The sequence below is a fragment of the Heloderma suspectum genome, chromosome 1 (assembly GCF_057233095.1).
Source record: "Heloderma suspectum isolate Gila_16-S chromosome 1, 16-S_ref, whole genome shotgun sequence".
Lineage (NCBI taxonomy): Eukaryota > Metazoa > Chordata > Lepidosauria > Squamata > Helodermatidae > Heloderma > Heloderma suspectum.
Window position 1 is genome coordinate 51,148,865 of NC_139458.1, and position 27,181 is coordinate 51,176,045.

The following is a 27,181-nucleotide window of genomic DNA, read 5'->3' on the forward strand; positions in this document are numbered from 1 at the left end:
TGGAGGCCTTCAAGACGAGGCTGGACAGCCATTTGTCAGGGATGCTCTGACTTGGATTCCTGCATTGAGCAGGGGGTTGGACTCGATGGCCTTGTAGGCCCCTTCCAACCCTACTATTCTATGATTCTATGATTCTATATTGTCGGATATGCTGAAAGATGACTTGGTGAACAGTGGGACATCTCTAACACTCGATGTATTCTTCAGGCAAAGTGATCAAAGGCAGGCAGTGGCAATGTTCAACATAGTATTTGTTTAATAGAAACTTCCGTCCTCAAATTGTGTCAAAGAAACCTTCAGATTATTTTATTGTACTACCAATATCATATAAGAACACTGGGTTAGATCCAGACATAGTTATACTTGGAGTAGCTGCATTAAAATCAATGGGATTTAAGTTCATCATGACTAACCTAAGTTCCATTGATTTCAGTGGGTCTACTCGAAGTATGACTAAGTCTGGATCCAACTCAATAAAAAGGAGAAGAATGAAATAATGAAGTAAAATTAACGATCGATCACCTAAAATATGTGGCGAATACAAAGGTTGTTTAAAGGTAAAGCAAGACTAACGCAACTAGCTATCTGGTGGAAGGAGATTGTACCCTGAGACATCTTTAGCAAAGATGAGGATTGTTCACTCATGAAGGCCTCAATCCAGCCCAGAGTTCAGAGTTCATTAAGCCAATTGAAAGCCTGTGTGAGTGGTTATGGCTACTGGGCACAATCCAGCCAAAGAGTTATAACTGCATTCCTTATGTGACTAACTTACTGGATTGTGCCTAGCATATTACAATCCCAGTGCAGTGCCATCTGTTAATGGAATGTTCAACCTGCGTTTCAGGACACGGCCCTCCCACATAAATATATAATAAACAACTTCCAGACTAAAAGCAGTAGTAATGTAAACACCACACAGCACTGTAACAAAGCACAGCCCTAAAGAGGGCTTTCCCCACCTTCAGCAAAGTGCCACAGTCAACTCTTATCATTCTGCTGCATGTGTAGACTAGACCTTACACAAGGCCTTAGGGAGGTCGTCATCACACGCTAATATTCCTCAAATTACTACCAGAAAGTCAAGAAATCTACATAGCCAGATTGTAATGTAATTTGTGGAATCAGTTAAAATTAGAGTGGGCGGGGGGGGGTCCACATTTAGTTGTGTGGGCTAGCAAAAACAGATTTCCCCACAGCAACCCCGCAAAATGCTACAGAAGGTATTGGAACTTTGCTGAATAGGGCAGGCTGTGGTGCTGAGGGTGAAAGGGGGTTGCACAAAAACTCAGTAAAGTCACTGCAGAGCTCCACTCATGGAAGGTGCCTCTGCCTGATTTTGGGAGATCACCCCTGTGCTTCAGCCTATCCCATCCAGCAACCCCTTGTATAACATTTTCAGGGGCTGCCATGGGAAGGAGGGGGCAGTGAAGTTTGCTTCCACCAGCCCAGTTGCACTCACCTAAATCTAGATCAAGCTTCCAACTCAGAATGTTGACAATTCTGCTGTGTTTGTTTTTAAAAGAAGATTTTAAGTATAACTGCTTTAGAGAATACACAAAGTTCTGAACAAAATTTGTCAATTGTCTCAAACACCAAAGAGTGAAGGAAGGGAAGGCAGTGCTTTCAAGGACAATGCCCACATCAGCAACTCTTGCCATTACTATACATATTCTCTGTATTAGGTCTCTGAAGTACTTTGTGATTTCTTTTGCAATTCCTCATTTTTTAATTCAAAGTGCTTCACATATTTGTGTATACCCCCATCCCGCAAGCCCTCAGTCAGTGAAAGCACATATAATTAGGCAACCACAGAAGTAGGAACTGAACAACAGCAAGTCTCCCAGATACAGACAGATTATGGTCTGTTAAAGGTCACCTGTTAAACTGAGAAGATGGCTCTGTCTCGAAGTTTAGTGACAACCAACTGGTACAGTAAATGGCCTTCTAAAAGTGAGGCACTTATATTCTAATGCCCCACTTTTCCTTCCGTTCAAACGAATTCCAGATTTGCAATAGTAGCATTAAGTGGAAAAACACAAATATGCAGGTGAAAAGTATGGAATTCTAGACATGTTTATGAATTTCTTTTGCAAGAGATTGTACCTACTGGTTTTGAGACTTTATAGAGGGGGTAGGCATCCTAGTGCCCTCCAGATGTTTTGGGTGACAATTCCCACAATCCCTGACCATTGGCAATACTGGCTGGGGTTTATGGGAGCTATAGTCCAAAACATCTGGAGAGCACCAAGTTGTACTTTATTGTATCTCCCACCCTCTCTCATACAACTGAGGTGGGAAAGGGTTATTAAAGATAACATTAGCAAGCATATAGAAAGACAAAGCCATCAGTGGCTATTAGTCATGATGGCTACATATCCCCCAGTATCAGAGGCAGTATACCCCTCAGTACCAGTTGCTAGGTAACATGAGCAGGAGGGTGCTGTTGCACTCATGTCCTGTTTGTGGACTTCCCATAGGCATCTGCCTGGCCACTGTGGGAACAGAATGCTGGAACAGATAGGCCTTTAGTGTGATCCAGCACAGCTCTTCTTATGCCTTCCAGTGCGGAAGAATAGCGGGCACAAATTTTAAAGAACAGCTCACAAGTGGCAAGGAATTGCTACAGAAGGATGAAATGGTAAAGATGACAGTCATCTTTCCAATTATTAAAAGAATATACATAAGCTGTCTTTTGTTTGAGTGACAGTGTGGGAGAATTGCCTTATCTCTGAAGAATTATAAAACACAAAACATTAAATGACACTAAGAAGAAAACATTGTGGGAGTAGTCTTGTCTAACGTATTTCAGACAGTATTTACAATACCAGTGGATATGTAGACCATGAGAAAGCGTGGAACCTCTAAGGACTACCATGAGATCTACCTTCAGAACTGACAGAAAGGAGGCAGGAGACACTTGTTAAATAGTCAAAATACCACAAATTATTAAAATCCTTTAATTTTTTCACAACTGCCTTTTGTTATAAGTATCTTTTCACATGCAATGATTTTCTGAGACCAGATGTGTCCAAAAACAACTGGAGTTCTTAGGTGGAACTAATGTTATCTCCTAGATATGCGAATTAAAAATAATTTAAAAGTTGCTGCTGTACAGTGATGATCAATTTATTCACAGTTAAACCATTATTTACAGAACACTCTCCTGAGAATTACTCTATTAGGCTTCAATTTGAGCAATACTATAATAAGAGTTGCTTAAGTAACAATAGTTACTTAACAGCAAATTATTGAGTTAAGAGAAAAAGGATAGTTACTTTAAATTAGAATCAAGTTTCTTGTTGCAATTCTTGATCTGTAGAAGACACAGTTGATAGATGTGTTGACTCAGCAGGCAGTTCATTTCTGTTATCAGGTGGCGGTGGCGGAAAAAATCCAGGTCTTGGAGGTGGATATTGGGAAAACGGCCTCATAGGAAATGGACCTCTCACTGTTTAAAGGGAATGATCAAAATCTTCTTTAGCTCTTAATTCAGAACGGAGCTCCCTTCCTACAGACTTTATATTGGAAGCATGCGCGCACACCACTGACATCAATACCACCAGCCATTAAGGGACAACTTTAGAAACTTTCCTCGGTAACACAATTCCATTGTGCTATAACCAATTGTTGAAGAGGGGAGGGGGAAAAAGATTGAACAGCTAATGCCTCTGCTAATCACTACTGAGTGGCCGTTGCTAGGGCCAACTTCACAAGGGACACTATGGATACGAGCCTGTAAAGCAGCTTCCCCAACCTGTGTTCAGACTACAACTGGCACCACCTCCAGCCAGCATGCATATTGGAGGGCAGAAGTTGGGGGAGGCTGCTCTAAAGCTATACCACTGTGCTTCACTCATGAACATTTTACTGTGGAGGGTCTTGGAAAGCTTGGAAATATTGCTCCTTCACGTGGCAAGGGTCGTAGAATAGCAGACAGACCACAGAATTCCCTGAATGATTGATACCCAGAAACTTCCTTTAAAATTAAGAATGTCTTTTATGCCCATAAACTGATATACATTTGAGCTAAAATTTAACTGTATCCTGCACTAAAAATGGTTGTAACCTCCTCAAACTGTTTTAAACTTGGAAAAATTGTATGTTAATAGTACTTAGGCAGAATGGGTTAGTTGCTACTCAGTCTAACTGAAAGCAATAGAATGGCTTAGCCTTTATTAGCTTAAGCCCAGTATTTTCAGTGGAACTTAAGACGCACATAACTTTTCCTAAATTGTGCCTCAGGTTATTGTGGTTTCCAAACATTGTCCTATGAACATATTTAAGAAATATAGCGTAAGAAGAACAAGTACATACTTGGCAGTAGAGGACGTGGCAGACCAGCAAAATCTCTTGGAAAATATTCACGGGGTCCATACACAGCACTAGGAGGCACTGGTGGAAATGGGGGGCCTCGTCTCATATAAGGTCCTCTTGGTTCCACTGACATTAGAGGAGCTCTAAATAAGGACAGTGGTGGAGGTACAACTCCCGGTCCAACGGTTTCATTTTCAGGTGCAAAGGACTGATCCAACATATTGAGCATTGTCTGTGTGAAAAGGAAACTGGGCAAGTTAATCTTTGGAAAGAAGCTGACTGAGTTTGCATGTCAAGGTGGCAAATTGCGGGTTATTTCACCCACATTTTGCAGGGACGTGTGCCATCTGCGAGCCACTTCCAAGTTCTATAAACATCCTCCGATGGGCCTAACTGAAGGTTGTGAACGTGATGTGCAATGCTGGACTGATGGTTTGTTTAGGGGCTGAACAGCGTAGCAATTAGCCCATGGTTTGTTGTTGTGTTAATTGTTTAGGCCCTAAACAACCCAGGGGTCTGGCTCTGCACTTCACATTCACAACTGACTGGGGCAACTGGAGGTTGTTTACATAAATTGGAAGTGGCTTATGCACGGAAGAGGGAAGGTCAAAGCAGAAGCCCAATCCAAATCAGAAACATGAGCTAACTGAAATGTAATGGAACCAAATTCAAAGGTTACAAATGGAAATAAGTTAATTAAAGCAAGACACTATGGGCAATATCCAATACTGCCAGTCCACTTACGCTACTGACTATCTCTAGCGTAGGCGACCTCCAGTGGTATGCCAGTAGCAGAAGTTGGTGTGACTGGTTTCCCCAAAAAACTTGTCATGCCAGCTTAAGCTATTGGCACACCGCTAGAGTTCTCTTATGTAAGTGGACCAACAGTGTTGGATGCTGCCCTATGGGCTGGATCACGAGTTCTCTTCTGAAAATGGAAGAGCTCCTCCCATCTACAGAAGAGACTCAAATCCAGTGGAGGCTTCTGCTAGAGGAAGTGGAGGGAGGCTTTACAGATTTCCTCTCCCCTCTGCGCCACCCAACTATTCCAGAGGGTCCCCCAACCCTCTGGAGCATATTTTCAGTGCATGTAAAGGGCTGCAGGGAATATGGGGAATGGGCAAAATTGTCCTCCACTCTCTTCCACTGGCAGGAGCATCCTGTGAGTTGAACTCAACTCCACTAAGGGGACACTCCCACCGGAGTGTTAGTCAGGATCCAAGCCAGTGTCATTCCTCAGCCAAAAATCTAGCCTAGCCATTTTAATTATCTATTGCTTTTGTGCATTTTTATCTTTCTTGCTCTTTTAGGTTGTAAATTCATTCAGTCATGGAGCCATTAGCTTAGTTAACATTTACTCAGTCTGTGGAAATGTCCACAAGGTGATAAAGCTATACAAAAAGTTGTGCAAAATCAGTTTAATAATTGCCAATTTCAGCAAGAACGTGGAAAACAAAATTGTGCCAAATGGGATTCAATATGACATATTGCCAGTCTTTTGGTCTATTACTTACACTGTCATTGGGATGATCTTTCATTCCATTTCCACTCAAGTCCACTCTTGAGTTATTTTCAGATGCTTGTCCATCTGGGTGTGGGGAAATACCCAATATGAATTTTAGCATTAAACAGCCTCCCAAACAGATTTCCTCCCAAGAACAGATGGGTGTAGACATTGTCCAACATAATGTTTGCACACATTTATTGAACACTACTGCCAAGTGAGAATGTACTAATGCTTCTATACGCTTTAAAACATGATGTCATCCCTGCTCACACTCATTTTGAGCTGCAGTTTCCCAGCTGAAGCTAACAAAATCTTAAGGCTACTGCAGAGAACATTTACCAGGCAAACATTTCAAAACAGTTTCTGTGTAAGCACCAAGAACATTGTTTAAATGCTTATGCTGGCTGCAGAGAACAAGTACCATTCATGTTGATTTGTTTCAAAGCCTGAATCAATGTTTTTGCCATCTCAGGTTAAATATCTTGGATGAACAGATTTTTAAACATCAACTCAGGTCAAATTTATTAGGTTGTATCCAATTCCTCTTGTGCAACTGATCTATTTCACTCCTCCCCTGCTGCAGACCCTGCACCCCTCAAAAAGTCTATCCAGGTTCCTCCGCCTGATTTCAGGCAATTGCCATTGCAATCCCACACAACACACCCCATGGTTTTCAGGAGGACCCCCCAACTTTCTGAAGAAGCTTTTCAGGGGGTACAGATGCTGCAGAGGGGCAGGAAGGGAAGAGAACGTTTGATTGAACGAGCTGCCTTCTGCCTGTGCAACTACTGAATACATCCACTCTCTACCCGGTGTAATCACACCTGTTGTGAGGATAAAGCCATGATGTTACCTTTGTTAAGCAAAGCATAATAGTCTGATCAAAATAGGAAATGCACAGGCATTTCCTAACTTCCAGCATTGCCTTTTTTTGGTATCATAAACATGGATTACAGTGGGTATTACAGAGGGCAAAGACCATTAATGTCAAAATATGACAGTCATTATTGGCATTATTTGATATGTTACTAACAAGAGAAAAGAAAGTGCTGAAGTCTCTGAGGGTTTGGGTTTTGACAGCTCTCTGAGTTTTAAGCCTTGGCAATTCTAAGGATTACTTCTGCAGCCAATTTCATAATAAACTCCTTCATTCAGGCACACAAAGGCAGCAATTCCTACCTGTTTTATCAAATGAATGCATGTTATAACTCCTTAGGTCTGCTGGTCCTGAAAGCCTTCCAGAATTTGGGGGATTGGAATAAAATCTTTCTGGTCGTCGAGGAGGAAGAGATTGCTCATTGTACAGCTGACCTACCATTCAATAAAAGGTGCAATTTATTTAGAATTACTCAGCAATGCCTGCCAGCCAATTTTATCATGTATTCCTTATAGAATATGCAAGTTAAAGCATAAGGGGCAATAACTCCCATTAATTAGTTAACAGAAACCTGACATCTAACTACTCTGTATGGAAGTCTTCTACCATCAATATGGTGCTGAAATCTTGAAGCACAGTTATTAAAATCATTATAATATACCTATTGTGCTATTCTGAAGTATACCATAAACACTTGAACCCAAAACTCCTGGTGCAGAGGCTCTTATCTCTCCAGATGTTGCAGCAAGGTCCACTGTAAAATGGAGCCCAGCAATATTTCATTTTGCAATTGCCGTTTAAGCAATAAAATGTATGTTCTCCAAAGAATGATGCACTAGGTTTAGTTACCTGCATGAGGGGGAATTATCCTGTGATCTCTGTCCCATGGAGGTGACAAAGATCCAGTGTCAGATGGTGGTCTGCGGGGATCAGATAACCTATCAGAATTCATCTCTCCTCTTTCATTACCAACTTCATAGGCACCAGTGTTTCCTGGTCCTCTTGATCCTAATTGAACAAGGTACAATGGATTCAATCACTTTAGATCTCCACTGGAGCAGTTCTCATCAAACCCACAAGCACCAAAACCATGATATCCCAAAACACTGAACCAGTTCAGATGTCAGAATAAACCATATCTTATCATGATGGGAATGAGCTGCAGTGAACCTTGGGCTCAAGTGCTTCCTTTCCTGGTGTAGCTGCAAGAAGACTGGAAGCTTTCACATGTTTTTCATTAACAGCAGCTTGTTCTGTCTGAACCCAACAAATGTTGGTTAATCTTTACTATGGTTTGTTGTAAGAGGCCATCTTCATAATCCATGCAACAAACCATAGTAAAGATTAACCACAGTTTGTTGGGCTCAAACAAAACAAGCTACAACTAATAAAAAATGGAAGCAAATCATGGCTTATTATGACATTTGAACTAGCCCATTAAGAGAGGTTGTAGAACACCACGCATGGCCCTCAGAAGTCCCACCCTTTAGCAATTTGCAGTCTTGTGCTCTTTCCAGTACGGGTACAACTGCTCAGTCAGTCACAAGTACAATAAGCACTAAGCTCCTTTGAGAAAGAAAAAACATGCACTCTGAAACAAAGTCTACATTATATTCAGATTCTTCTCACTGAGCAAAGAAAGAAAGAATGTTAAAGCTTTTTCATCAGCCTAATCAGTGTTGGCAACATCTTGGCAAAGACATTTTTTCCTCAGGGCCAATCCTGTCCGTCCACCCCAGCATGGAGAGACCCCATCATATGCAATTTTTTTCTTAAATCACGTTATTTACCTTTAAAGTAAGAAGACAGCTGAAAGAGATTAGAGGAAGGTTGTTTTTCATTTAGAAGAATAAGAAAACGCCCCACTTTAATCAAGTAGGGCAATAATTCAAATCACGTTACAATGTTTTCCATTTCTAATTAACGATTCAGGCTGTTGACATGCTTTTGAAGTATGGTTTATTTTCTGGCTTCCAAGTAGTGGTTTGTGTTGGTCAGTCACCTATTCTGTTGTACTTGTACTAGGTCAGACTGAACACCAGCAATTTCAGGGTACAGTTAAACTTTAACGCCAGCAAGTTGACATGTTTCCTCCATCCTCTCCAACAAAAGCCAGAACAAAAATGAAACCACTCCTAATTCACCACATGCTGTCAATTTTTATCAGTTAAAAACAAAATCCTTCGTTGTCTCTTCTGTTGCAAACAGCCTAAAATGCAAATAGACTCATACATTCTTGCTACAAAGTGTTATGAAAGACCTACTCTTCCTTTCATCTCACTTTCCTAGTTTTGAAAGGTGCCACTCGGTTCACTTTTATTAGTCAAATGAATAGGCAGTATTAATTTTAAAGTAAATTAGGTGTTTTTTTTAATCAAACAAATTTTGGTTTTATGTTTTTTGGCTTGGGCACCCACCTCAATACCCAAACAATGTAATGCAGAACCATCTAGCTAGCAAAAAAAAACAACCCTTACATACTGGCCCTCAGATATCTATCAAATTAGAAAACAGTCCAAAGCAGCTTGTCTGCTCATCTAAGGTTGGTTCAAAAGAACTGTGAACAAAGAACAAATAGCAAAAGCACAGTTCCATGAATGATTGTACAAGTGCTAATGGAAGCGTAGTCTTAGTTCCAATTTTCTCAAAATGCTTTAGGGGGAGGCATAAAGGAGTCCTTCCATGAGCAGAGGACTTCTTTTGCATGGAGAAAGACACTTTTGAATTGAGCCCACTGTTTAGTACAAATAACTTTTAGTACATAAAATCCTGTAGTCGTAACTGCTACTGCTGCCCTAAACTATATGCCAGAGAGCAGTGGATAATTTAAGCATAAGCTTAGAAGGGTTCTTTTTAGTATATTTTCACAGATCCATCACCAAGAAAGGAGGGATAGACTAAGAGGAGAGAGAATTCATAATAATTAAGTTTTCAAATTTAAGAATTGTACCTCTTCCTCCTCCACCTGGAAGCACAGGTGAAAGTCTTAAGGGACCCTCCAATAAGGTTGGGGGGGAAAGAAAAGCTCTTGTTTCTGATGAAGGTCTGCCCATTGGTGAGGGTCCATATGGGGATTGCTCTGGAACAGTTGAAACAAAATGCTAAAATTCACAAGGTTAGAGTTAATGGGTGTATATATAGAATAACAGTTTGCTTCTCAACTCAGGTTCTAAGTTTAAAACTAACTTGGGACACAAGAAAAATCCATCTGTTGATTTTACTATCAGCCCTGGCATAAAAGAGCTAAAGAAGCCATTTTTAGGAATCTTCCAACGATGCTTCAGATTTTTGTTTGAGAATATAGATTACACTGGGAATAAAAAACAAAATATGCAGTTGGTGGTGCAATTCAATTAAATGCAAATGATGTCTGCATGCATAAAATGCCAGCTATGTTTCTATAAATATTTCTGTAAATTTAGTCAGGATCTCTTCATATTACAGTAAGATGCACATTTAATAATGTACCTCTGCCAAATGCTCCAACTGGAATATCAAGGGCGTAAGGATCTTTTTCCAAAAGATCATATTTAAATTCTGCTTCTGTTAATCTAAAAGAAAGAAGTAAACATTATCAACCTCTATATATTTTTCTATAACTCAATTTTTCAGCTGATGCAAAATTTAAAATCAGTTAATCTAACAGATTACAAGTGTCAGAAGGGTCTATTTAAATAAAATACAAGTAGTCTGATCCAAAAGGTTACAGTGTCAAAAAAATAAGCACTTAGAATTGAATTACTGCCACAACATCTCAAACTATTATGTAAATAGCTTAGATCCAGAGAAGCACCAGCAGTACATGCAATGGGTCTTTCCTCCTGCTGCAGCCCCTTGCACACACCATCCCCCAAGCTGTTCCTGAAGGCCAGGGGACCCTCCTGAACAGTGTGTGGAAGGCTGCATCACAAGGGGAGAAATTAGTGGAAATTGGGGGGAGGGAGAGATGAGCTAGTGCAAAGGAAAGTCGTTGCCACTTGTATAAAGGACCCTCTTGGTCCCAGCCATTCTATCTACATTCAGATACTCAGGAGTATATGTTTAGTATGGCCCTTAAAAAAGTGGAATTCAATTCATACGCTAGCATCTGAATAGTCAATGTTTGGTTACTACGAACTTCAATTAAATGAGAGGAACTTTATTTAAAGTTTTACAAAAACCTAAGTAAGCTACCCTCTAAACTAATCACATTTACAAGGAGACTGGTCTCAATGACTTCAATAGAACTAATGTATTTTCACATTAACTGTGCTCAATATAGCAGTTGGCAGCACATTTTTAAAGCCACATGTAACTTGATTCAGTGATTCTGGTCAGTGTACTTGCAACTGACACACAGAGTGGGTGGTTCTGATGCAGCTCACGTGGCATCCCTGGTCAAGTAAGCCCATCCTGCAGCGCTACTTGCCAGTTGAAATTCCATCAGAACCCATTATTATTATTCAAGTGTACAAAGCATAATTGTGCTGGTTCTAAGATGGCCAAAAAAGTCATAAGGATAACACATAAGTGGTAAACCTGAGTCCTGATGCCATATAGACTGAATGATTATTTAGCACATCAATAAAATCATGTTTTTTTCAGCATGAAGATGTTTATACTTACTTTTGTCTACTGTCCAAATTTTCTTTTCTTTTATCATTAAGTTGTCTTTCAGCTGCCCGGGCTGTCAGCTATATAAATAAATAAAAATATATATATATAATCAAATATTACCATTCCTTAAAATACAAAAAACATTTCCAGATGAAAGTTTGTAAGCTTTTAACTTGCATCCTAGAACAGCAGTCTAATAGAAGGCCAATACATTAATTACATGACCCTAAAAGTGAAGTACACACAACCAGCTCACACATGTAACTGGATTATGAGTAATGGCCATATTCCAAAGCTCTGCAGAATCCAATACATGCTGGAGTGCTGGACCACCATGACTACATTTAGGGTCAAGGCTTAACTCTGGCCTTTAGTTACTTGTTGTTTGCCTCCTTAATCACAAATAATCACATCCAGTTATTACTGACAGACGACAAGGGAGCTCTGAAAAACTGATGCAAGTTCCCCTGCCAGTAAGAGCTTCCCCATTCGTTTTGATGGAATATTCAGGCATAGCTAAGAGGCCATGCACTTAAATAAGTAGGACAGCCTGCACAGGCAGGTGATTATTCAACGCAATTATATATACGCTGATCTCTGGATCAAGGCAATGATCTTTACAACATAACATTAGGTCTGCCCTTGGCAGTAAAACTGAAGTCAAATTTCGTTATGGTTTTTAAGGTTAAAGATGTAAATACATTCATATTTGCCAGCAGATTTAGCAAATGATAAATGGACTAGGAAAAAAACCCTGGATTTTAATTAGAGTGCTCCCTGATGGTGTAGCTACTAAATGCCAGCATCCCCAACACCCACAAGTTACACGGTGTTAGCTCTGTTGTTGCGGGTGAAAATAATAAACAGTGGTTTGTCCAGGATTCATAGAGGAGGCACAGTCCAAAACAGTGATTATTTGGGAAGCTGTCGGTGCTAGTTGGGACATTTTACCTTCTGGTTTAACACTACCATGCTAATTTATCTGTGGGAGGAAGCCTTTAGATTGCATTTGTGTGAATCCCTTGATATAAGCGGAGTGCCCTATAATAATGGGATGAGAGGGTTCTGTTTTTTTGTCATAAAGGAAAGATCGCAAAACCAATGATGTTTTGTTCTGCTGGCAGAATGTTATCACAGGACAGACTGTTTTACTGTTAGATAAAGGCAGCAGAGAACAGCCAAAACATTTATTAAAATAGCACTGAAACAAGGCCAGGACAGGTTTGTGAAGCCAAACATTTTAAGAGGACATCTGGCTTAAAGGATTTATTTTTTACAAGAAGGCACGGATTGTTTAGGAACCTGGAATGTAAGATCAATGAATCAAGGTAAGCTGGAGGTGGTCAAACATGAGATGGCAAGACTGAACATCGACATCTTGGGAATCAGCGAACTAAAACGGACAAGCATGGGCGAATTTAATTCAGGTGACCATTGTATCTACTACTGTGGGCAAGAATCCCTTAGAAGAAATGGAGTAGCACTCATAGTCAACAAAAGGGTGGGAAAAGCAGTACTGGGGTACAATCTCAAAAACAACAGAATGATCTCAGTACGAATCCAAGGCAAACCATTCAACATCACAGTAATTCAAGTCTATGCCCCAACCACTGAGGCTGAAGAAGCTGAGGTTGATCAGTTCTATGAAGACCTACAACACCTCCTAGAACTAACACCAAAAAAAGATGTCCTCTTCATCATAGGGGATTGGAATGCTAAAGTAGGAAGTCAAGAAATCACCGGGATAACAGGCAAGCATGGCCTTGGTGTACAAAATGAAGCAGGACAAAGGCTAAGAGTTTTGCTAGGAGAACATGCTGATCATAGCAAACACTCTTTTCCAACAGAACAAGAGGTGACTCTACACATGGACATCACCAGATGGTCAATGTCAAAATCAGATTGATTATGTACTTTGCAGCCAAAGATGGAGAAGCGCTATACAGTCAGTAAAAACAAGATCTGGAGCTGACTGTGGCTCAGATCATGAGCTGCTTGTTGCAAAATTTCGGCTTAAATTTAAAACAAAGGGAAAACAACTAACCCATTCAGGTGTGACCTAAATCATATCCCTTATGAATATACAGTGGAGGTGAGGAATAGATTTAAGGGATTAGACCTGATAGACAGAGTGCCTGAGGAACTATGGATGGAGGTCCGTAACATTGTTCAGGAGGCAGCAACTCAATCCATCCAAAAGAAAAAGAAATGCAAGAAAGCCAAGTGGCTGTCTGATGAGGCTTTACAAGTAGCTGAGGAAAGAAGGGAAGCGAAAAGCAAGGGGGAAAGGGGAAGATATATCTAACTGAATGCAGAGTTCCAGAGAATAGCAAGGAGAGACAAGAAGGCCTTCTTAAATGAACAATGCAAAGAAATCGAGGAAAACAATAGAATGGGAAAGACTAGAGATCTTTTCAAGAAAATCGGAGATCTCAAGGGAACGTTTTGTGCAAAGAGGGCATGATAAAGGACAAAGAAGGCACGGACCTAACAGAAGCAGATGAGATTAAGAAGAGGTGGCAAGAATACACAGAAGAACTATACAGGAAAGAACTTAATGTCCCTGATAGCCTGATAATGCGGTCACTGAACTTGAGCCGGACATCCTTGAGAGTGAAGTCAAGTGGGCCTTAGGAAGCATTACTAACAACAAAGCTAGCGGAAATGACAGTATTCAAGCTGAGCTATTTAAGATCCTAAAAGATGATGCTGTTAAAGTCAATACGCCAACAAATTTGGAACACTCCACAGTGGCCACAAGACTGGAAAAGGTCATTCCAATTCCAAAGAAGGGCAATGCCAAAGAGTGCTCAAACTACTGTACAATTACGCTCATTTCACATGCCAGCAAGGTGATGCTCAAAATCCTACAAGCTAGGCTTCAGCAGTATGTGAACCGAGAACTACCAGAAGTACAAGCTGGGTTTCAAAGAGGCAGAGGAACTAGAGATCAAATCGCCAACATTTGCTGGATCATGGAGAAAGCAAGAGAATTCCAGAAAAACGTCTATTTCTGCTTCATTGACTACGCTAAAGCCTTTGATTGTGTGGATCACAACAAACTGTTGCAAATTCTTAAAGAGATGGGAGTACCAGACCACCTTACCTGTCTCCTGAGAAACCTGTACGAGGGTCAAGAAGCAACAGTAAGACCCAGACATGGAACAACCAATTGGTTCAAAATTGGGAAAGGAGTATGACAAGGCTGCATATTGTCGCCCTGCTTGTTTAACTTATATGCAGAGTACAGCATGAGAAACGCCAGGTTGGATGAATCACAGTTCAGAATTAAGATTGCTGGGAGAATTATCAACAACCTCAGATACGCAGACTATACCACCCTAATGGCAGAAAGCGAAGAGGATCTCAAGAGCCTCTTGTTGAGGGTGAAAGTGGAGAGTGCAAAAGCTGGTTTGAAACTCAACATTAAAAAAACGAAGATCATGGCATCTGGCCCCATCACTTTCTGGCATATAGAAGGGGAAGAAATGGAAGCAGTGACAGATTTTATTTTCTTGGGCTCCAAAATCACCGCAGATGGCGACTGTAGCCATGAAATTAAAAGACACTTGATCCTTGGGAGAAAAGCTATGCCAAACCTAGACAGCACAGTAAGAAGCAGAGACATCACCTTGCCGACAAAGGTCTGTATAATCAAAGCTATGGTTTTCCCAGTAGTAACGTATGGCTGTGAGAGCTGGACTATAAGGAAGGCTGAGCGCCAAAGAATTGATGCTTTCGAACTGTGATGCTGGAGAAGACTCTTACGAGTCCCCTGGACTGCAAGGAGGTCAAATCAGTCCATCCTAAAGGAAATCAACCCTGAGTGTTCAATGGAAGGACAGATCCTGAAGCTGAAGCTGAAATATTTTGGCCACCTAATGCGAAGAGAAAACTCCCTGGAAAAGACCCTGATGCTGGGAAAGATTGACGGCAAAAGGAGAAGGGGACGGCAGAGGATGAGATGGCTAGATAGCATCACTGATGCAATGAATATGAACTTGAGCACACTCCGGGAGAGAGCGGAGGACAGGAAGGCCTGGCGTGCTATGGTCCATGGGGTCACGAAGAGTCGGACACGACTTAACGACTGAACAACAACACGGACTGTTACTCTGAAAGAATGATTCTGAAAGACGTGATTCAGAGGGGGATGTGTATAGCAGCCTTACCCAACCTTGTGCCCTCTAGCCGAGTTACACGGCAACTCCCATAATTTCCAGTCAGCATGGCCAGTGGCCGTGTTGGCCGGGAATAATGGCAGTTGCAGTCCAACACATCTGGAAGGGGCGAGGTTCGGCAAGGGTGCTGCACAGAATCTATGGGCACATACTGATTTTGAGCCTGCCTCCTGCCATAAGCCTCAACTCTTCTAAGAGCATAAGGGCCGGGTGGGATCAGACCATCTAGTCCAGCATTCTGTTCACACAGTGGCCAACCACCTGCCTATGGGAAATCCACAAGCAGAACATGAGTGCAACAGCACCCTCCTGCCCATGTTCCCCAGCAACTAGTGTACATAGGCATACTGCCTCTGAAACTGGAGGTAGCATATAGCCATCAGGACTGGTAGCCACTGATAGCCTTCTCCTCCATGTATTTGTCCAAACCCCTTTTAAAGCCATCCAAATTGGTGGCCATCACTACATCTTGTGGTAGCGAATTCTATAGTTTAACTATGCGCTGTGTGATGAAGTTTTGAGGTAGAGTTGTCTAGATATACCTTTTCTGGTCTGGGAAAATTTGTACTGGCACTAAATTAATAGGACCAATCTTACAGCCCTACAGTTTTATTTATTTTATTTTTATTTATTGCATTTATACCCCGCCTTTTTTCCTCTTGCAAGGAACTCAAGGCGGCTTACATTATCCTCCTCCTCTCCATTTTATCCTCACAACAACAACCCTGTGAGATGGGTTGGGCTGAGATTCTGTGACTGGCCCAAAGTCACCCACTGAGATTCCATGGCCGAGTGGGGACTAGAACCCGGATCTTCCAGCTCCTAGTCCAACACTCTTGCCACTACACCACACTGGCTCTCCAACTGTTTTGCACTAAGGGCTGCAGGAAGCCTTATTCCAATCTCCAGTCTCGCTCTGTCCTGGAAGAGTTCCTTCTGAAGCGCCACTGAATAGTACATAGAGCCCTGCAGCCAATCCTAAGCCCTGCTACCCAAGTACAGTACAGCAAAAGCACCAGACTTTTACAGAGAGTTTTATCAGATGAAAGAAATTGAGATATGCTTCTTTGAAAACAGCAAGTTAGAAGTGTTTCTGTAAATAAAGCAATCTCTAATGGCTTTGGCAAACGATTAAGATCACCATCTAGAGAGGTCAGCAGCATCCATGTGCACACTTGAATTTGCAGCAGCTTCCACAGCCTGATTTCAAAACCACTTCTCAGTTCCTTTGGCATAAGAGCTAAACATGGAGTTTAAAGAAATGGTTCGAGAGCTGTTTTGGGACAGGTGCAGTACACGTCAGAAAAATCCAGATACTGCTCACACAGATGTGCACTTTCCCCTCTTGAGCGCAGCTTACAGTAGTAAACATTATACGTTTCAGACTGATAGAAGAGTTTTAGTGTTTGCAACTTACCCAATTATCATGAGCTTTCTTCTCATGTGACATGATCTATTAGAGAGAACTACTCATTAGTTCAGGGACACAGAATCAAGTCAATCTGATGGACATGAATATTTTTTAAACTCAAGAGGGTCACACTGGTATGTTAAATGTGAAAAGTGTCACATTATTTATTTATTATTTCCATTTATATCCCACCCTGCATTTAAAAAAATCCCAGGGCCATTTCACTCTTGTCTCTGTACGTCTTTCTGTTAATCTCCCTGTGTTTCCACTCCATAGCCCTACCTCTACTGCACCCCACTGTATAAACCTCCATCTGTTACCCCCCACTTTTTTTCTTTTCCCTCACCCCATGGGTCTCTGCATTCCACGTTGCCCCCTTTTTCCCTTGTGTCCCATAATGTTCCTACTTCTCTCTCACTCCCCCACCATATTTTTGCTGTTTGTTTCTTCACCCTGCCCTTATCTCTATTCTTCTTTGCTGAGTTAAATAACAGCACACAAGGCTTTTTCTTTCCCAGCAATTCACACCACTGAAACAGACTGAATACACACTCCAGATTGCCTATAATACGTAAGCGTGCATACTTTGAAGTAAATCCAACCAAAATCACCAGGAGTCTACACAGTACAGCAGCGTAATTTCAAACTGGCAACTTTTCCAAAGTTGCAAATCAAGTGTAACATCCCATGGTACATGAAGTACCAATTAAGAAAACAATATATATCTATATATCTATATACCTGATTCTGGTAAGAGCGAACAGTTCTTTCCAGTTCTTTTTCTAGATCTTTAGCCCGCTGTCTGTAATGGAATTATTACACATTGAGGATAATTTTGCACAAACAGGTATTATCACCAAGGATTATCAAGCAACTTCAACAGTAAGTCAGTTAATTTTCTAAATAATCTAATTTAATATCAAGGCTTACTGAAGTAGAAGGCAGAGCACACCAGACATATGAGGGATCAACTGATGTGGATTAAAACCTGTCTCCTGCAATCCCTTTCTATTTGTGAGCCTGCCTTCAAAACCCTATTGCTGTGATGAGACAGGACTGGAACTGGATGGGGTCTCCTTCAATGAAAGCTTAAGAGGCTGCTTTGACTGACCTACCCCTGCCTGTGGAGCAAGTGAGAGTAACGACCCATCTCAGGATGCCTCCTCACCGAGGGAGAAGGGACACTCTAGTATCTAGCACATTCAAAAGGGGACAACATACCCAGCCTATCTGCAGACAGTCAAAACCCACAAGATGCTAAGCTTCCCTGCTTCTCAGGGGAGGTTCTGGGGTCAGAGAAGTCTGAGTGGAACTCCATCCACATCTCAGGGCTTTACTGGCTCCTCCTCCCAACCGCAGCTCCTTGCACACACCCCCCAGCTGCTCCTTAGGGTTGAGGGACTCATTAGAATGGCGTGTGATGTGACACAAGGGGCTGCAGCAGGATGAGGAAAAATCACCAGAATTTGGGGATGGGGAGGCTGCTGTGCATGAGCAGAAGTGCCTTACCACTTACACAAGAAACCTTTGGATCCAAACCACTTTGTTTACAATGACGATCAGACACGGGCTAGAGCTGTATCTTCAGCCTATCACGTGGCGGTGAAGGCAGCAAAAAAGGAATATTATGCTGCCTCTATCACGTCTGCAGAGTGCTGTTCCAGGAGGCTGTTCCAAGTGGTCCGGAGCCTGGTTGGTCCTGTGGCTCCGGAACTACTGGAGCATTCTAAGGCCTCCTGTGAGGCCTTGGCAAGGCACTTTGCAGATAAAATTGATCAGATTAGGTGTGTTACTCTGCACGCTGTGGATACAGTTAGTGAGCAAGAGGCGGCCTGTGGCAAACCGGTTTTGTGGGATCGGTTCCAGCTTCTTCCTTCTGATGAAGTGGACAAGGTGCTTTCATCGGTACGGCCGACCACCTGCTTACTTGATCCTTGCCCATCTTGGCTCATTATGGGCTGCAGAGAGAGACTGGGTGAGGGGATCAGGGCAGTGGTGAACGCCTCCCTTGAGGAGGGAGTGATGCCATCAGCCCTCAAGGAGGCAGTGATAAGACCGCTCTTAAAGAAGCCCTCCTTGGATCCTCAAGTTCTGAACAACTTTCGCCCAGTCTCAAATCTGCCATTTTTGGGCAAGGTGATTGAGCGGGTGGTGGCGGTGCAGTTGAAGGCACACTTGGAAGAAACTGATTATCTAGACCCATTTCAGTTGGGCTTCAGGCTTGAGCATGGGACAGAAACGGCCTTGGTCGCCTTGGTAGATGATATGAGGAGGGCTCTGGATAGGGGTGAATGCTCCTTCCTTGTTCTTCTCGACCTCTCAGTGGCTTTTGATACCGTTGACCACGGTATCCTCCTAGACCGCCTGGAGGGGTTGGGCATTGGGGACACCGTACTGCGGTGGTTCCAGTCCTTCCTCTCCGGCAGGTACCAGAGGGTAGCACTGGGAGAGGAGGTTTCAGACCCGTGGCCACTCACTTGTGGGGTGCCACAGGGTTCCATCCTCTCCCCGATGCTATTTAACATCTATGTGAAGCCACTGGGGGCTATCATCAGGAGGTCTGGGGTGCGGTGTCATCAATATGCGGATGACACGCAGCTCTACCTCTCATTCAAATCTTCACCAAGGTTGGCCGTAGAATCCCTGTCCAAATGTCTGGAGACCGTGAGTGGCTGGATGGGGAGGAATAGGCTGAAGCTGAACCCTGACAAGACCGAGGTACATTTGGTGGGAGACAAGAGGAGGCTGGGGGATGTTGACCTGGTGTTGAATGGGGTACGGCTACCCTTGAAAGACCAGGTCCGCAGCCTGGGGGTCACTTTGGACTCCCAGCTGTCCATGGAGGCTCAGGTGTCAGCTGTGAGCCGGACAGCGCTGAATCAACTCCATCTGATACGGCGGCTGCGCCCCTTCCTTCCTGACCATCTGCTCCCATCGGTAGTACATGCCCTGGTCTCCTCTCGTTTAGACTACTGTAATGCGCTCTACGTGGGGTTACCCTTGAAGACGGTTCGGAAGCTGCAGCTGGTACAGAACGCGGCGGCTCGCCTGATTAAAGGCAGCCGCCGGCGAGATCACATCACTCCAGTGCTGAAGGAGTTGCACTGGTTACCAGTTGTTTTCCGGGCCAAATTCAAGGTGTTGGTTTTGACCTTTAAAACCCTATATGGTTCCGGCCCAGCCTATCTTAAGGAGCGCCTCCAGCAGCACCAGACAGGCCGCTTAACAAGATCAGCCTCGGATGGCCTTCTCTCTGCCCTATCAGCCAGGACAGCTAGACTGGTGGGGACGAGGGAGAGGGCCTTTTCTGTGGTGGCCCCCACTCTGTGGAACTCCCTCCCTAGGGAACTCCGTCATGCCCCCTCTTTAATGAGCTTCCATCGTGCATTAAAAACGTGGTTGTTCAGGCAGGCATTTGGGGTGGGTTAGGGTATTTTAGAAAATGTTTTTATTGTTGAATTTTATTGTTTTAAACTGTTTTATTGTATGTTGTACATCGCCCAGAGTGGCTGGGTGACCAGCCAGATGGGCGATTAATAAATTTAATAATAAATAAATAAAATAAATAAAAAATTTACTGGGCAATGTCATTGCTCCTTGGGTGAGTATCCCCTACCCCTCTCATAACACTACTGAAAGGGGCTTCAGTTGGGGCTACACTGGCTTGCTGATTGGGGATACGCGCCAAGTACTCTTTATCCCATCCTCTGCGATTTCTCACAAGTTTCAAGTTGTTCAGCATAATCCTCTGTTGAATTTCCTGGATTCAATAGAGGAAATTGCCAACATTTATCACCATTACCGATACGCATTCAGTTCTTCAGCAGCATGGTTAATCTTCTCATCAACTTTGGAAAGCTTTTCTTCTTTCTGCAAACGCTCTTTTTCTTCGACAGTTAACTTCCTTTTTTAAAAAAAAGCCTTTTATTAGCCACAAATCAATCGCTTTCCAGTTTTCTTAAAGAAACCATCATCAGAAAAACCTAAAGGTATTTTTACAAAACCAACACTGACATTTGTAATATTTTATATTTATTCATATAGTCTGATCATTAACTGCATACAGAGCGAGCAACCATTAACATCCATGCATTAAATCCTGTCCACCTTATTTGGGAGCCAGCCCCACTAAACTCAGTGGCGCTTCTGAGTAAACAGGTATAAGACAGGGCTGTAAAGAACTTGTGGAATACCTTCCTTGAAGAATGCATTACTCAAATAATGACTCTGAAAAATAGTTTATTTGTGAAGAACTTTGCTGGCACAGGTTTATATACACATTCACTAACAATGGTGACCGGGACTGAATCCAGAGCAACCATCACTTGCTCTCCTTGCATCCAAGAAGCAACTGGCACTATAGGAACTTGACTGCACAAGCCATCTGTGGGGAGGGGGGCGTATGCATACAGATAACTGCTGATTACAAAGACCTGTGGATCAAGGTTATTCACTCAAGGCCACACGGTGGCCCAGTTCACATGTCATAGCTATCCAGTTTAAACAAGCTATGGGTAGCCATTAACAAGGAGGAACGAGTGAGCTGGCTCCTGACTGATGGCTCCCACTGTGTTAAACAACCCAAAGACACAGTGTCACTGGGTTGTTTTTGTGACGTCTGAACTCAGAATTGGAGGTTGTTAGGGGAAAAACAACCCAGACTTGAAACCCGAGAACAAACATGTCTAGGTTGTTCTTCCCCCAACAACTTCCAATTCTAGCTTCAAAAATCAGGAAACCAGTCCAGGGATAGAGTGTCCCTGCATAGTTTAACTTGGTGGGAGCAGTCAAGTGTCAGTACACTCTCTTGCTCCCACTTCACTGTAACAATGCAGAGTTAAACAGTGATCTGTTTTGCACGTAACGACAGCCCATGGTTTAAACAATGCATGGGCTATCGTGTACAAGTGGAAGAGAGCAAGTGCACTACCTCCTGCATAGCCACCACTTCTGCTTTCATTCAACAACCTACGATCAGCCAGTTCATAGGCTGTTGAGCGTGATGTGTGAACCCAGAACACTGGGTTGTTCGAGGCTAAACAACCCCGTGGCTAACCCATGGTCTGCAGGTTAAAAGTGTCTGCTCTCTCTTGCTCGTCTCTGAAGGCCCATGGGCTATTTAGCCCATGGGCTGTCATTATGTGTGAACTGGCCCAGTGGGCTGTTTTTGACGTGCAAACTGGATCAGTATGTTCAAGCTCAGCTACAATTTGGTTACAGAACTACCAGGCCCAAGTTCAATCCTTTAGCCACCAGATTTATTTATTTTGAGAATGGATGCTATTTCATACTAAAACGATTTTCAAGAAACCAAATATAAATTATAGGAAGTAAACATTTGAAAATGTATATTATCTCTCTCTTGGAAATATCTTATGGGAAAATAACAGGAAGATTTGGTAGTAAGGTCCCAGTACCAACACAAGTAGTGAAGTAATCTGGCAGACCCAAGCTACATATAACTTAATGTCTAAACAGTAATGACTAAACAGAAAGATTCAATTATGGCTTGCAGCACCCCCTCCCCACCACCACAGGTTGCGTATTCACAATGGTGGCCAATGCACATCCCAGAGCCCCGCAGGTGTATTAATCCACAGTGGTTTATCATGACATACGAACCAGCCCAACGGAAAATAACATTCATTAAACAATTAGTCCACTATTACAAATACCTGTGAAGGTTCATTTCATTTTCCTGGTATAGCTCTGTCATGACTTTAAGCTTTTGCTGAAGCTTTTGAACTTCACTTTCAAAGTTTGTATTTTCCGATTGCAACACGACATGCTCCTTTTGCAGATTTTCAATGCGTTCTGTCACAATTAGAGAGTGAATTACAAGTAACTGATACTTTAAAGCCATACAATGAAGAAAGTCATGTTGAAAAGTGAACATAGTATCTTATTCTAATGGTGAAAACAGATTTCTGAAAATGTTCACAGTAAACTTAAAAAACCAATGATGTTCCTGTACCATGACTCCAGAGAGCTTTTTGTTTTTTGTGTTTTATTTACTAAACTCATTTGTTTGTATATTAATAACTGAAAAATCCTTGGAAATCCCACAAAGATGATAAATAAAATGCTTACTACCCACACAGATGTGTAGACCAAATTTTGCTTTTGTCTCTCTCATAGACGCAATATGTTTGAGCTACCGGGGGGGAGGGGGGGGGCAGAAGGAAAGAAACACACACCAGCTTTATCACGGTGACACAGACTTGTCATTTTTAAGACTGATGCCACACGAAACAGCAGCAAGGGTATTCCAACTAACACGCTCAACATATCAATCCATAAGGACAATGGCTATGACAATGCATGCACATCCAGGTTTTTTTTTAATCTTCTGTTTCCTACGCAGAAATGACCACCAACAAAATTCAAGCACTTTTTATTATCCCTGTTTTTGGTTTTTGGGGTGGGGTGGGGAGACAGAATAGATGGAAAAATCCAAACACCTGCTTTAATGCTTCAGTGTTCACGAACTCAGTCCCATTTCCATGGGGCCTCATCCTCTGGAGGTGGAATGACAGCATAATCATGAGTTATAAATTTGGACATCACACCAAACTGTAATTAGCACAAATCATGGTTTAGGAGACAGAGGACACTATTTAATGTTGCCACTGCACTCTCACCGTTTCTGTTGAACTAGCAGACTCTCCTCTTGCCCAACAGGAAATAGTGCTTCCAACACTAATCACTGAAACTCTTAATTTCTGCAATGGGACAGGTCAGCAGAGCTCCCTTCTGGAAGCTCCACTGACCTGCCCCATTTTGGAAAAGAGCATTTCTCTCATTTTCAGTCACTACAGGATCTGCTAGCTTCCTGATAAACTAGCAGTGAGTCCAGCTAGCACATGGGCAACACTGGATACTGGCCCAGAAAACACATTCCTGAGGTACTTGGGTTAAATTAATGAAGGATATTGATTTAATAAATTCATCCAGCTCAGATGTAAAAATTCAGATTCTTTGTTCCTATGTGAGCTAACAACTTTCTCAAGACATCTCACTCCAGTGAATAATACTAGCTCCTTTAATAGATTTCCTATCAAATGAATGAAGCCAAGATAGTGTATATTTTCCTAAAATCTCAATGAATAAAAACAGTCTATGTAGCTTTCCTTATTCATTTTCTTAAAACATTTTAAATCTATGATCTGTGATTACCTGCAAGCTCTTCTTTTGCTTTGTTTTCATCAGTTAGTTTTGAATATATTTGATTTCTTTCTGTTTCCAAGGATTTTAGACAAGCATTTAGCTATATTAAAGAAAAAAAGATAAATAATTTATGATTGCAATTGAAGGAGAGACTACTAATGTAATGTAGATGTGCGAACATACATTACCATTTACTTCTGGGTCATTTTCTGACTGCAACAGTAACTAATTAATGCCAAGGCAAAGCCAGGCAGCATTCTATACTTAAATGTGAGAAGGACTCCACTCAGGCTTTTTTTTTTTTCCTAGTAGACACACACATCATTAGAAATTCACTGGCTTAGATCAGGAGTTCCTGTGAGCAAAATTTTAGCAGGGATGTTCATGTTGGAGGAAGAGCGGGGAGGTCATTTTTGGCAATTCCTCCTTCCCCCCAACAACCCCCTGAAAAGTTGCTCCTCAGAGTTGAGGACCCTCCAGAACAGTTCTGAGGTGGCATGTGGGAAGGGGAGGAAATAGGTGAAAATCACCTCTCCCTTCCTCCCAGTCAGAACCTCTGCTAGATCTCAGTCCCTTCCATGAATGGAAGGAGTCTTTCCATTCGCAGAAGGGCTACTCTGGATCCAACTCATAACTTTTGAAAAGTGGCCTATACAACAAAGTTAATTATGTTAAAAATATTTATTTTATGAACCTTATACCCTGCACTTCAATGTAAAACATTTCCAAGGTGACTAACAAAATGTACAAATTGCTAATATGTTCTTATAACTTCTGTCATTGCAATAAGATATGCACACGATTAAGACTGCATACCCTGACCGTTCTCTTCTGCTTATCTTCACTACAGGTTTTATAATTTTTAACATCACAATATTACTACATTAGCTACCTTTGCAGCATAAATCAGCTTCCTTACAGTTCGTTTTTCCTCATCATCTGTTTGAGGGAAGAAAAAACAGCCAATCACAGAAAAAACATTCTGGATTTTATAAAAGACATTTATCACTTTGAATACTAAAGAATCCTTTTGCACACACCCCCCAAATTGTTTCTTTTTTTTAAGAAGTAGAGGTGTGAAGATAGGGACATTATTCATCTGACTAAGCTTCAGAAGAGCAGTAGCATTCGGAAACACGTTTGATATGCTTAGGGCGCAATCCTATGGCTACTAGTCAGTGGCTAGATGGCCATAGGATTGGTTGGTTTCTGGGAATTGCCTCCCCGCCACCTCATAGGAGCGGTCCAAAGGGAGCGGTCCAAGGGGAAGGGAGTGCGTAAGTGCCGGTACACGCTTCCTATGCATTGTCCGCCCCCCCAGCAACCCCTCCCTGCTCCGATGGCCCATGGCTAGACAGCTGAAAATGGCCGTCTAGCCACAAATGCAGGGCAGCTAGAGTGCGGAGGAGATGATCCCCTCCGCACCCCTCCCACCATGCATTGGATAGGCAGTCGCCTCCAACTTCAGAGGCAGCTGCCTCTCTACATAGGATTGCTCCCTTAATCAGTTCAATACAACAGACATACTCCTCAGGATTAATGGCCCTGATCTTTTGGGTGGGCTTCTTATCCTCAGGCTAGGAGGATTCTCAGAAGGAACAGTTTGTATTTTGATAAGGTATGCAGCCGAGAGGAAGCGAAGGATACAAAGACTTGGGTTTGTTGTTTCTAAATGGGAGACCTGAGAACATCCATTTTCAACCAATCTTAGTACCATGTCTAATTGAGAAATCCAGCATACATCAAGTTAAAGCTCTGGTGAAAATCCACTTTATGCACTGAATGAAATAGGCTGCTGTTTCCAAATGCTCATTCCACAAACCAGCCTTTCCCAGGTTGGTGCCCTCCAGACCTTTTAGACAACTCCCATCAGCCCTGACCACTGACCAGATTGGCTAGAGCTAATGGGAGTTGAAGTCCAAAGCACCTGGAGGGTACTAGATTGCGGAAGGCTGCCACACACTTGTTTTTGGTTCCTCTTTGTTGGTAAAGACATGGTTACAATGAAAGCAGGCTACGCTTCTGGAATTTGAAAATAAAATTATCTGTCCTTCCCCCCCCCCCCTTACATAGGAGAGAAACCATTTACCTAAATGCTCCCCATTTTCTGTCTCACTCTTGATATCATTATCCCAGTGGTTGTTCTCAGCAGCAGCGTTCTCCCCTACTGCACAGCTCCAGTCTTTCATCTTCAACAAGCACTCAGTCAATGACTGTACAATATTTAAAAAACAAACCAGGAATGAACCTTTTCTCTCCACACACAAAAAATTGAGATTTTATTCATTTAATATATCAAATTAACCTACTTAACATTCAAATCTATATTCATATCATTTTACAGGAATGTTGCCTGCTCCATATGAACAACTTCCCCGAGTGAAAAAACTTTTTAGAATTGCACACACTATTGTGGTAGTTAGACCTCTTGCGAAGTCAGAAAATGTGGATTTGCAGAACTCATAGCACACCTAGATCAGCCATTTTTCATTCATTCAAGCAGAACCCCAATATAACTGCAGGCATATTTTTCAGCGGTCTGAATATGTATTTGAACAGTAGCTTCCTTGATCTCTGAAAAAGACACTTTCACCTCCACTAAAACTTGCTGGAACATGTATAAACTTGAGAATGTATGGATTTGAGAACCTTGGAAGGGGGTGCTAATAGATTCCTTAAGAAATCAATGACATTTCTCAGCCCTAATTGTTTGCCAGGAATTTTAATCTCCTCGTAAGTAAGTCATTTACGCTATGCAATGTTTTAAAAGGGGAAAAGTGAAGACTCCACCAAGTTTAAGCAGGGAGCCCCGCTGCTCAGCTGATTAAAAAGACCCCAGCTTCTTGCCAAGCCTGCCATACTCCTTTTCAGAGCTTTGGACTTGGCACAGGTGGCTTCCTTAGGAATCAATGAAGCTACAAGGCAAACACAGTGTCAGGACGTTTCATCAGTCCCTGTGGGAGACATCAAAATCTTTCCAAAGATCCCCAAAGAGAGCAGTGTGAGCTGTGGATGCTGGGTGGCAGGAATTGGGCACACAACTAAGAGGAAAAAGGAGCACACCCAGCACCCCCTTCCCAGAATTCAGGAACCCTCCCTGCCATTTTTAAATGTTCTGTAGCCCCCTC

General features: G+C 42.3%; 1 protein-coding gene across 1 annotated transcript in view; it reads right to left on the reverse strand.

The window, feature by feature from the left end:
* Window positions 1-2,921: 2,921 nt before the first annotated feature.
* Window positions 2,922-27,181, reverse strand: part of MIA2 (MIA SH3 domain ER export factor 2) — an 83,212-nt gene continuing 58,952 nt past the window's right edge. The window contains exons 16-30 of the mRNA XM_084842929.1: window positions 26,143-26,266; window positions 24,946-24,992; window positions 24,063-24,153; window positions 22,562-22,700; window positions 20,689-20,790; window positions 17,628-17,688; window positions 16,893-16,928; window positions 11,304-11,371; window positions 10,167-10,249; window positions 9,649-9,777; window positions 7,548-7,706; window positions 7,001-7,132; window positions 5,829-5,902; window positions 4,315-4,546; window positions 2,922-3,448 (exon numbers count right to left, since the gene is read on the reverse strand). Of these exons, the coding sequence (XP_084699055.1) occupies window positions 3,288-3,448; window positions 4,315-4,546; window positions 5,829-5,902; window positions 7,001-7,132; window positions 7,548-7,706; window positions 9,649-9,777; window positions 10,167-10,249; window positions 11,304-11,371; window positions 16,893-16,928; window positions 17,628-17,688; window positions 20,689-20,790; window positions 22,562-22,700; window positions 24,063-24,153; window positions 24,946-24,992; window positions 26,143-26,266 (1,638 nt within the window). The 3' untranslated portion in view covers window positions 2,922-3,287. The remainder of the gene's footprint in view (window positions 3,449-4,314; window positions 4,547-5,828; window positions 5,903-7,000; window positions 7,133-7,547; window positions 7,707-9,648; window positions 9,778-10,166; window positions 10,250-11,303; window positions 11,372-16,892; window positions 16,929-17,627; window positions 17,689-20,688; window positions 20,791-22,561; window positions 22,701-24,062; window positions 24,154-24,945; window positions 24,993-26,142; window positions 26,267-27,181) is intronic.